General features: G+C 41.0%; 1 protein-coding gene across 1 annotated transcript in view; it reads left to right on the top strand.

Annotated features, from left to right (window-relative positions):
- Positions 1-6,496: 6,496 nt before the first annotated feature.
- SH3BP5 (SH3 domain binding protein 5) overlaps positions 6,497-11,758 on the top strand; it is a 50,742-nt gene continuing 45,480 nt past the window's right edge. The window contains exons 1-2 of the mRNA XM_068205484.1: positions 6,497-6,662; positions 8,863-8,925. Of these exons, the coding sequence (XP_068061585.1) occupies positions 6,582-6,662; positions 8,863-8,925 (144 nt within the window). The 5' untranslated portion in view covers positions 6,497-6,581. The remainder of the gene's footprint in view (positions 6,663-8,862; positions 8,926-11,758) is intronic.

Here is an 11,758-nt window from a genome sequence, read left to right as displayed (position 1 = left end):
TATTTGTTTCCCTCATCCATGCTTTTACTTGAAATGTCTATGCTGTTTCCCTCTATTAATCAATTGGCACTTAGAAGAAATGGGATTTGTGCTGGAAACCAAAGGGAAAGGTTCTCTGGATAGCTGATGCTTGAAGGAACGCTCTGAGACCTCTGATGGAAGCTCAAGATTTTGATGTTGTGTGTTCAGCAGCTTAAAAGAGGATATGACTGAATTTCCTGCCTGATAACAAGATTAGTAGGAAGCAAAGTCTGTGGTCAGAGAGCCTTCAGCAGTCACCTGGTTGCCTTTGCACAGAGCTGTGCTCCATCCTGCACACACCAGGTAGCTTTGCTCCATCGGAGATGACTCTTGGCAAGGAGCAGTTGTCACAAAGCATCTGTCAGGAGCATTGCCTGGGACCAGGAGGCACATGGAGACCCTTTCCTGGGGAGCTGGAATGTGCCAAACACATAGAGTAGCCATGCTGTGTGAGGAAAGGGTTGTGGAAATTGCCAGCTTTAAGCAGCCCTTCCTGGCTCTCTCACAGAAAGTGCTCAAGACACACGAATACCCTGAACCGGACCCACAGGAACTTCACTACCTGGAGTTTCTTGTTTGTCCTTACATTTTCATAGGAACTCCTGCCTTCATCTGTCAGTGTTGCATTCGGTATCATGAGCAGCATGGGCTGATGGCAAGAAACCTGTGAATGGATTTTATCCTTTAATTTATTAGTGAAAAATCTACTGATACAGTTAAATAGCCACAAATATGGAAATTATTTGAACATTGAGCACACCACTGAAAAAATGAGATGTATTCTTCCACGTGGCTGACGTTATTTGAGAGTCAGAGGTGGTTCTTTCAATAAATGGTTTAGATGTGGTTTGCATAGATGTCTAAGTGTAAAGAATAAAAGATAAGGTGGGTGTTTTTGTACTGAATAGCAATGATGTGTCCACACCGCTGCAAAGCCGTAGTGAATTGCCAGGCTGGGTAGAGGAGAATGGCACTTGCAGCTCATTTTGGCTCTCACGAGCCAATACCTCTTGTTGAAGGCCTCATTTTGAGTATAGATTAACACCTTTGCATTTGATCCTGCTGCCATTGAAACTGATGTGAGGCTGCTTATCAAGGAAAGCAGATAGCAAGACTGGGAACCTAGGTGGATGTATTCAACTTAAAAGGGTGCAGTATGGGGTTTTTCCCTTTCAGGTATGAAGCATTGTAAAAGGAATCTTCCTTATCTTCCAGCAGCAGATCTGAGGGAAAGGCTCATGTTACTCTGTTATTTTCTAAATCTGTAAAAGCAGTACACTCTGCATTGTGGCCAGAGGAGCAGCAGGACTGTTGCAAGTGTAGTGTCATTGCATGGATGGTTTTTTCCAGTGGGAAATTCCACCACCGCCAGCCTTGCCAAAAGACAGCTTGGAGGAGGAGAAAATTTCCTGTAATAATGGTGGTTCTTTCCCAATGAAATAAGAACAAGCAGGGAAATCCATCAAGCTGTTGTTAGTCATGCATTTTTACACATATATATATAGCATAGTGCATGTGAGTGTGTCTGTGTGTGTGTGTATAAAAAACCTATAGTGCTCTCACAATCTCTGTATGAAGCATTATCAATTTCACATTTCAAAATAATAAGAAAAGTATCTCATGAAATGGTGGGAGATAAATGTATATAAAACAGAAAATGGCCCAGCAGATAATTTTGCTAATAATCTTTGTATTTAGTTTTTATGGAAGATACTATGATTAGTGTGGCTTGAAAATAGATTGTACCTCTTTAAAATGACCCTCCTTTCTTTGTAGCTCTGTGAAGCCTGGAGGTTATTTTTAATTTTAAATGGTGCTTGTTAAAGAGAAGTGAAATCAAAGGGTATTTTGGAATGTAGCCTTTTCTTTAAATACATTCCTTGTAGGTGGGGAAATCTACAAGATTTTTGTACCACAGATGCTCAAGCTCCATTAATATTTCTTTGTGTGCAAGTTCACAAGGCAATACCATCTTACAAACTGGTGTAGGAGAGATAATTGATTTTTAGTGCTTTCTAAAGTGCAGAGCACAAACATGCCACAACCACTGTGAGTATGGAAGCGTGAAAAATTGCTTGAGAAATAAGCCGGGGGAAGTTTTGATTCTGACCACTTTGTGTTTAATACCCTGCATATGCATCCAAGAAATTTAAAATCTTCAATAAATTGCAAAATAAACATTGCAAAAGTCAGTGTAGTAAACTGGTCTTCAGGGTTAATTCAGCTAAGAAGCTACACAACAGATTTTATGCTCATAAATGTATTTTGGGGACCGTGTTTGTTACTCCTCAGAATTGGACTGTTTATACTTCTCTGTTCATTTTTTGGTAAATTATTTAAAACCGAATTGCAGCAGCACTTCAGCATTTGAAGCCAATTGAAAGTTAGCCTCTAGCACCATCATCAACGGAAGCAGAAGAACTTTTCAGAGCAGAACTCTTTCTCCAGTCCCTGTGAGGAGAGGGGCAGTATTCTGTAAGCAGGGTTCTGTCTCTTAGGCTGTTTTCTCCTTGAACATTTCCATGAGCTGAAATGTGTCTTCAGTAATCAAATGTGCATTAATTAGTCCTCAACTCTGCTTAATTTGCTATCAGTGTTCAGAAAGAGAAGTTACATGTTTATGAGGAAGGAAATGCAACTTTTCATTTGTATTTTAGGTTCTTGCCTCTAGTGCTGGGGCAGAAGCAAGCTTTGAGGGCAAGTATGAGCAGAAATTTGAATGTAAGATGAGATTTGGGAAAAAAAAAAATCTTCCTTAAAATCCATTCAGAACCTACAATTATCAAATATATGTAAAATTACACTATCCATTCCCTTTGAATTTTATCCCTAAATTAACTGTAGTCATTAGGATGTTTCCTCAGGCAATTCTTCACTGATGCATGCTTCTTCCAGCTGATTTTATTTAAAATGCAACTTCTAGTTCCCCAATGGCTATTCAGCAATGTAATACTGAATCTTCAAACCATCTTCCAGAATGAGGAAGAGAATTCTTGTCTGTATTCCTTCCTTAAAGTACAGACATTTCAATTTTTCCCTTGCCAAATCTTTCCCTTGCCTGTATACTGAAGAATTCTGTGGGACCAGATAACACAATTATGTAGCAACTTCCCCCAAAAGTAGAGCTGTAGCAGTTCTCTTACCCAGAACATCGCCCTTGCCTAGGGATTTCTGTCCAGGGCATGATGTTAACGATAAAGCTTCCACCCTAAAAGCCTGCTGTAATGCCACAAGGCAGAGGTGTTGCCTGGTACACTTAAATTGGTCGCTGAAGCAGCTTGGATCGTGGTTTTTCCTGCACCAGAACCTCTCCTTGTGCTTTTTAGTTGAGCTGTACCCTCTTCAGCATAGCTCATGTTAAATTGCAGCCCAGCCTGACAAGGCTGGACTATTTCTCTGCTGTGGCCACTCTGGAATCCCATTAGTGAAAGAGCAAGCGGTTTCTTCCTGCCTTGGCTTCACAGTGCTTTGTTCAAATATTGAATACTTGGGACTAGGGTTTTGAAATATTGATACAGGAGAAAGTACAGACTGTCTCGGTCAGGCCTCGTGCAAGCTTTGCTCAGACGCCTTGGCGCATGCAGGGCCTGTGGGGGAAGGAATAGGTCAGCATGACTGCCTTTCTGGGGCTGGGGTGGGGTTGGGGAGCTGTCTGGCCTTTAACAGATTGTGTAGGAGGGATTTGCTGGGATGAGATCACTCATGATTTGGCAAAAGTAATACCCAAATGCCATCTACTGCAGTTCACTTCTTGCACAGGGTTGACCTAAGCAGAGCATAGAACTATAGAATGGTTTGGGCTGGAAGGGACCTGAAAGGTCATCTAGCTCCATCCCCCTGCCACGGGCAACAATGGCTTCCATTAGACCAGGTTTGCTCAAAGCCCCATCCAACTTGGCCTTGAACACTGCCAGGGATGGGGCATCCATAACTTCTCTGGGCTACCTGTGCCAGTGTCTCACTAGCCCCACACTAAAGAACTTCATCTCATATGCCATTCCAGGTGGGCTCTCACCAGAGTGGATCAGAGCGGGAGAATCACCTCCCTCACCTGCTGCTCGTGCCTCTCTTGATGCAGCCCAGGATGTGGTTGGCTTTCTAGGCTGCAAGCACACATTCCTCAGTCATGTTGAGCTTCTTGTCAACCAGCACTCTCATGTCCTTCTCTTCAGGGCTGCTCTCAGTACATTCTCCACCCAGCCTGTATTTTTGCTTGGGATGCCCCAACCCAGGTGCAGCAGCTTGCACTTGGCCTTGTTGAACTTCAAGAGGTTGGCCCAGACCCACCTCTCACATCTGTCAAGGTCCCTCAAGATGACGTCCCTTCCCTCCAACCTGTCAATCACACCACACAGCTTGGTGTCACCAACAAACCTGTGGAGAGCATGCCCGTGTGTGAGGCCTGCCTCTGGGATATGCAGGTTTGTTCCTTGGATATTTCTCGGGTCCTGCTGCCCTTTGCATGGGACAGCAGTTTCAGCAAAACCATTCCATGGCAAAGAGAATAAAAGGAACATGTAAATAATAGCCTTGAGTATTTTATTGATCTTTATTGAGCTGAATAGTCTCCCTTTCCCTGTTCTGTCAAATCTTTTCCTTCAGGCCACTTTTCTGTTAATGCCTTAGTGATGTCTGCAGTAATGACAGATGTACATTCTTCACTGATTTTATTATATTATATCCAGATCTTCCCAACATATTGGCTTGATATAAAATGCTCTCAATGTCCTCAGGGCTCTGTGAGAGATTTCAGATTCATGGGAAAAGGGGCTTGTGTATCCACACCATCTCTTGCACAGTGCTAAGCTCTGCAGGCAGCTCTCCCAGCTTTCTAAATCCACTGTGCAGCTAAGGAGAGAGACAGCTTGCTCTGCCTTGATGGTAGCAGATTCATGAGTTTGGCTGAAGGTTTTCGAGCTGCAACAATCACAGGGATTGTCACAGTGGTAATGGAAGAAGAGGGTCCTTTGTGCAAACATAACAAATATCTTTGGGAGAGCATGTGCGTGCAGGAGCACTTTAGTACCCCAAGCAGTGGGCAGTGCCTTTTGTGACATCGCCATGGGTCAGCCTGTGCAGGGTTTGGAGGAACAGGGAATAACTGCAGGGAATTTTTTATAGTCTTGTGTTTTAGAAATTGAGGTGGTAACAGCAGGACTGTCCACATTAAGTCTTCCATGTGCAGCTTTGTGTTTTCTGTGCTGATGATGGGAGTGTTGAATATTTGACCAGTCTACAGTCTTGGCATGAGCCACAGCGCACAAGGGAAGAGAAATGCCAGGGCCCTGGGAACCTCTGGCTGTGTGTACACATTGGAATCCCTTAACAGACAGCAGTAAGAGTTGGATTTGGCTAATTTGGTTTTTGGTTTGTTTTAATTTTTTCCCTCCCTTTACATGATTTTTTCTGCTGTGAGCAGTGAAGATGTTGCAAACAACCCATCTGTGTTTTTGCAACACCTCCTCTGTTCCTTGATTATTTTAGTTTGTTGGTGTCACTTTGCATGTTTATACTATTTTCAAATGTTTATGTCACTCTCTTCCCGTATTTTGTTTTTTCCCCCTAGTTGCTTTATAGCATTTGGAAGAGCTTGACTGCTTTCCTTTTGCCTCCCTTTTTACCTTAGTTACCTTAGCAATGCTAATTTTTATCTTCTTATTTTACCTCCTTATTTTTATCTTATAAAGAGATATGAGATTCTTTTTCACCTTCAGTCTCACAAAGGAAGCTTTTTTATTTACCACATCTAAATTTTCCATTTTTTTTACTACCTTTTGAGGATTTAAAAAAAAAAAAAAAAAAAAAAAAAAAGGCTAAATTAATAGTGATACTTTAAAGGTGGAAATATATTCCTCATCTGTTCAAAATTACTTGTTATCCACCCCTGTCATTAGGGAGACACTAATCTGAAGTGCTCTGCTAGACATGGGCCATGCATGTACATATTTCTTGTTCGAACTTCCTTTTTACTGACAACAAAAGGATGTGTTTTCAGTATGTCTTTTTCTTCTGCTTGCAGCAGGTACAATAGTTGCCTGTTTAGCTGCCACACAATAGAAATCTGGGTTGCATTTGAATTTTCAAGGTTGTTGAAAGTGCCTTTAGTAATTTCCTTTCTCCCTTTATATATATTTTTTTCTTCTCCGTGGGCATGTTAGCCTCCAGCAGAGCTTGAAAAGGAGGAAAGAAGAAAAGAAGGGGGGGGGAAATAAATTTAAAAAAGCCAGCAAGGTGTCCTTAGCATTTCCCGGCACCTGGAACTACTCATCCTGGTTTCACGCAGCGCCGTTGCGGGGGGGACCCAGGAATTAGCACGCCACAAAAACGGGGCGTGAGGGAGGGTTAAAAAAAAAGAAAAAAAAAAAAAAAAGAAAAAGAAGGGGGGAAAAAAGAAACTCCGCAATTTCGCTGCTTCCCTCCCTGCGCCGCGAAGGCACAAAGAGACGGGGGGCGCTGTGGGGAGGGAGGGGTTCCCCCGGAGGCGGGGCCGGGCCGCGGAGCCGCGGCCGGGAGCGGCGGAGCGGGAGGCGCCGGCGGCAGCAGCGGCAGCGGGAGCCGCCATGGAGCCGGGGGCCCGGCGGAGCCGCCCCGCCGAGGAGCCGCCGCGGCCCGAGGACGAGGAGGTGGACCCCCGCATCCAGGTGAGGGCCTGCCTTCCGCGGGGCGGCTGCGATTTTTAAAGTTCGTTTTAATGTGTATGTTATGGCTGTCTGTAATAATGGTTGCCTTTTATTTCATCGCTTTTGCTGCGTATGTGCACACATACATACATACATGCATATATATATACACACATATACATACACGCATACACACACGCATACACGTATGTATATATATATATATATATATATATATATATATATATATATATATATATATAATTATTTAATTTTTTTTTTTTTTTCTCCCCGGAGCAGCCCCGGGTGTCCCGGCGCCCGCCGGGAGCGGGGGAAGCGCTCCCGGAGCGCCCCAGCCCTTTGTTACCCCGGGCATCGCTCCGCGCCCGGCTCTGTTGGGCGTCCCTCCTTCTCCTCCTCCTGCTGAAATCCCCCCCTCCCCTTTTTAGTTTTGACCATGACAGCGTGACCTTGCTCGTGGAGCGGGGCTGGTGCTTAGAAATTCATAAATGCGGGAAAATGTAGGTTTTTAAAATTTTATTTAATTATTTTTCTCATTATGTTTTTTGTTTCTTGTAAAAAGGAGCTTTAGTGGAATATGGTGCTTCCTCTCAGTGAATGCCTTCTGCAATGCTTTTTATTCTTGCATGATTTCTAAACAAAGCTTTTCTCCCCAAAATCGTGTCTCAACCAATAGCATGGTGCAAACTTGAAGCACGCTGTGGTCCCTGAAATGAAATGTATTCTTAGGTCTCTGCAGATTTATGGCTTTTGCCTCCAGCATTGCTGGTACTGTTTGTCATGAATGAATATAACACGTGTGTACATTGCTCAGAGGATCCTTGGCGTAGGTCCCTGCGCGCTGTAATTGTCATTCTTTTCTCCATCGTGAGCATTTTGTTTTCCAGGGCTGTGCAGAGTCATTGCAAAATTCTCAAAACATGGTTACACAGAGCGAGGCCCTCAGCCAAAAGCTAACCTGGTACTGCCCTGATTTTAAGAGGCTGAGCTTGGTTGGTGTCTGTTGATCTAATTTTGGCATTAGGTTCTTCAGCTTGCAACACGTTTCCACATATACGATTTGTGAATTGTTGGTGAAACAATTGTTTCTGTTCAGTTTTCTCTTTGGTTTGAAAAACAGGCTGCTGTGTCTGCTTCCGTGAGAGCCATGAGGTTTTGAGCCTTACAGTAAAAGACAATTAGGTAATTTTTGGATGAGTGTTTGTTTCAGACAACATGGGCACCCAAATAGGTGTTTTCCAAGTCCTAGGAGTAAGGAAACGAAATCTGACTGCTGAGGATACGAGAGCTAAACTGTTGTAATTAATTCCTTTCTTGTTGTAACTGGAGTAATTCTTGTAGTCTAGTGGGAAACTGCTCAAGTGACAATCAATTTACAACGTTCGGTTTGTACAGCAAAACATTTCAAGGCGTGTTCTGTTACACCGGTTGACAATTAAATAACGTTTAAATTGAAGAACACTCCTGTTAAAAACCTTATAATCTCGCATGAAGGAACATGTTGCTCAGATAAAGAAAGCTATCAGGTCTCCTCCTCAGGGTTGCTTTTTGAGGTAAGAAAGACAGTAAGAATGAGCTTTATTTTTACAGTAACTTCATTCATGCCAGCAACACTTCTACTACATATTTATTCAAGGGATTTAACACCTTTGTTTCTGCCGTTACGGGATCAAAATGTTGGCAGGAAGGCAAGTCATGTAAACATAATTGTATGTCCCCTGGACTGGTTGGGTTAATTAAAGGTTAGCCAAATTCAAAATAAAATGTCTCTTATGGGCCAAGATGTGTTTCTTATCAGTTCTGTACTTTCACTGGGTGTCTCCTGTGATAGTACAAACTTTATGCTAATCTTTCGGGGTGGGTGTGTCTGTCTCCCCAGTACCTCGCTGATACTGACTATATTGATTAATGAGATAGATCTTACTGTTCTTTGTGTTTATTTGTAATAGTGAAGAAGTAGCCAGAATAGGAAATGTGTTGCCTTAACATAAAACTATAGAGCTTCTCTGATTGTTTTCTTTTAAGTAGCAAAGTAGAAGACCAGTGGTAAAGTTAAGCTGAACATCTCAAGGTTTCCTCTTTTCACTAAATTCATTAGCCAAAGCTCTTGTGAGCTTTCAGTGGGGATGCTGAATGAGCCTTCTCAGACATGTTTTTTTCCCTGATTTCTTACTATGCATCTGACTTTCTTTCCTTCTAGGGGGAGCTAGAAAAACTGAATCAGTCTACAGATGATATCAATCGCAGAGAGACGGAGCTGGAGGTACAGAATTTATCCTTGCATTTTCCTTTTGTGCATGCTGGATTTTGTGAACAGAAGGACAGTGTTTTTGAGTAGGTTGCCTCTTGAATTTGTGCATCGTGAATGGTAATTTTGCAGGAAGAGTCTGGTGATGGTGTTTTTAAAGATATTAATTGACCTAATAGCTGAAAAGAAAGGGAAAAGGTAGAGGTATGCTGACAGAGTAAAAACCCTGTGTGGACAACCTCACACACAACCACTGCCAGAACTTATTTTTAGGTTTTGACACTTAAGCTGAGATAAGTTTTATTTTTACAAGTCACTGTTTTGTGTTTGTTGATTATAGACAGGGAAAGTTATTTGGTTAAGAGGTTTTTGCCGTACAGCTATCTGCCAGGATCTTCTCTTTGGTGGCTGTTTGGGGTTTTTTTTTTTAGATTGCTATCTTTGCCTTTTTTGTCATCACTTCCTGAGCAAGGAATGTGATGAAGGAAAGTTGGAATAAAAGACTTCCTGGTTATACAGAGAGGTTTTCATGGCTACTTAAAATTCTAATAGCAAGTTCTGAAGAAATTGTTTCTAAATCCCCAAATTTGAGCTTCATCTACTTGGTAGTTATTCTGGAAGGCTCAACATTATTGATCTAATAGTGAAGCAAAACAAATTGTCCTATGTGTGTGTCTAAATTTTCTTTTACTGAAAAACAAAGAAGATAAAGCCAGTGGAAGTGTAAGATGAATATGTGCTTTAAAAAAACTGGCATAAAATATGAATTTACATCCTAAATAATTTTGATATCATTACAAAGTTTGGAATATTGTATTAAAACATTCTGAGATTGCAGTGAGGAACATACTATAAAAGTGCATCTGTAGATTTTTGTCTGTACCTTCAAGATGTCAAAGTATGGTTTGTTTTAATTTTTAAAATTTTTTTTTTGTCTTGTGTGTCTTTTCATGAGATGGATACTTCAAGCGTGGGGTGGTTCTTGGTAGAATTTTAAAATACTGGAGTATCCACTGAAAGCACTGAAACAGAAAATGGGGTTATGATCTTTGTACAAGCTTTGTCATGTAGCTTTTTTCTTATCCAAACTTGTTTGCATATTCTGTCATTTGTGGCATGTAGATCATGAATTTATTGGTTAATAAACTTAGTTAAATGGGGAACTATTTGCTATACAAAATGAAACAGTATTTTTGCTGTGAAAACTGTTCAGTGTCACTAGCATGATTTAAATTTTATGAGTGAACTGTAAAAATTAGTATTCTAGTCTGCAACAGTAGCAATTAAGTGGACTTCAGGAATCTTTATATAGATATACTGAAAAAAAATCATTATAAGTATCTTTTCAGTCTCCTTATTTCATGCTGAGGTACTGAAATTGAAAGATGGTGTTATGGATAGTTGCCTAGATTTCATTAATTTTGTCATTACCTTGCACTGAGGACATGTTATGAAGCAGATGGAATAGTAATAATAATGCAAAGGCATCCTCATGAAATAAATCCTAGTGACTTTAAGATGGGATTTTGCTGCTTGATTAAAATTATTCATGTGATCAAGTGTTTGTCAAGCCTGCAGATTTTTAGCTACTGTGTGTGTGGCACATGCTGAGCTGTAGAGGCTGAAAGGCTCCTGGAAATATAACTGTAAATAAAAGAGCAGAATTTCCACATTAACTTGGTCTTACATTGTTGCTTACTCAGCCTAGTAAAGACCAGGTGTTAGGTAGAAATCATATAATCATTCTCTGCACTTTGCCGTTAAGTGTTTACTGCAGATCTACTGTAAGCAGTTTTTGATGGAATTAAGGTGAAATAACACCCGAGAGTATGCTTTCTTCAATGTTTCCTCTTCACTTTTCATCCAAAAATCTTATTACTGGATTGATGCCACTTTGTGGTATCATGCAACTGCATAATTTTTAATCTGTAAAGATTTTCATTATATTTGATCTGCTTAAATATTGAGGACAAATGCAGTTGGATGATGTAAGCAAGGCTTAATTTATATATAATTTATATACAGGTTGATAAATGCATTTTAAATGGACTTAAAAACTTTCTAGGGGAAAGGAATTAAAAAATCCCACAACACCCAACACTTGTGGTTAGCAGAAAATCTCTGCATTCATACTCTGCGCAAGAAAAGAAAGATTTGCCAAGCAACCTTATAGGAAAGTTTGGAAGGAGGAGTTTGGAATTGGGATCATTCTGCTTCAAAGGCTCCCAAAATCCATGAAAGCTGTTGAAAATGTGAGCTTCTGGGAGAGCCATGCTGAGTTTCCCTTTGAAGATTTGCACTTTTGGCTCTTATTATCTGCTTTGGGTCCCTCTTGCTACCCCTTCCTAGTTTGTGGTGTTCCTGCTATATTTCATTAGAAGAAATATGTGTGTGGGTGTTTTTTAACCAGACAATGGAGTTATATTTATCCTGTTTTTCTAGTATAATTTTCTTCATCTTTTCAATATCTTTAATGGGAACATAGATATATCATTACATTATTTAGAGCAAAAGTTGCTGACTACCAGCTTCCTGTAATATTACTTTGTGGTCCGTACATTCTCACTGTTAATTTTTTCCCAGAATAATCTGGAAAAGCAATGGGAGTGTTTGAGTAGAAGGTATATTTCTTTGAAGGAAGTTAAGAAAAAGACACCCATGTTTTTGTGACTTGATGTACGCTCTGATAAGCAGGAAGGATAACCTTGTGGCATCTGCGTTCTGCAAGACTGTTCTGGACTTCCTGTATGTAGCTCTGTGTGAGCTGCTCTAAGTGGGACTGCTGGCTGTCTCCAGTTCCCATTAACTGGAAAAAAAGGCTGTTAAATCCTTCTAAATCCATGCTTCT

Source organism: Anomalospiza imberbis, chromosome 1, assembly GCF_031753505.1.
Source record: "Anomalospiza imberbis isolate Cuckoo-Finch-1a 21T00152 chromosome 1, ASM3175350v1, whole genome shotgun sequence".
In the NCBI taxonomy this organism is placed as follows: domain Eukaryota; kingdom Metazoa; phylum Chordata; class Aves; order Passeriformes; family Viduidae; genus Anomalospiza; species Anomalospiza imberbis.
Note: the sequence above shows the minus strand (reverse complement) of the source record. Positions and strands in the feature narration are given on the sequence as shown.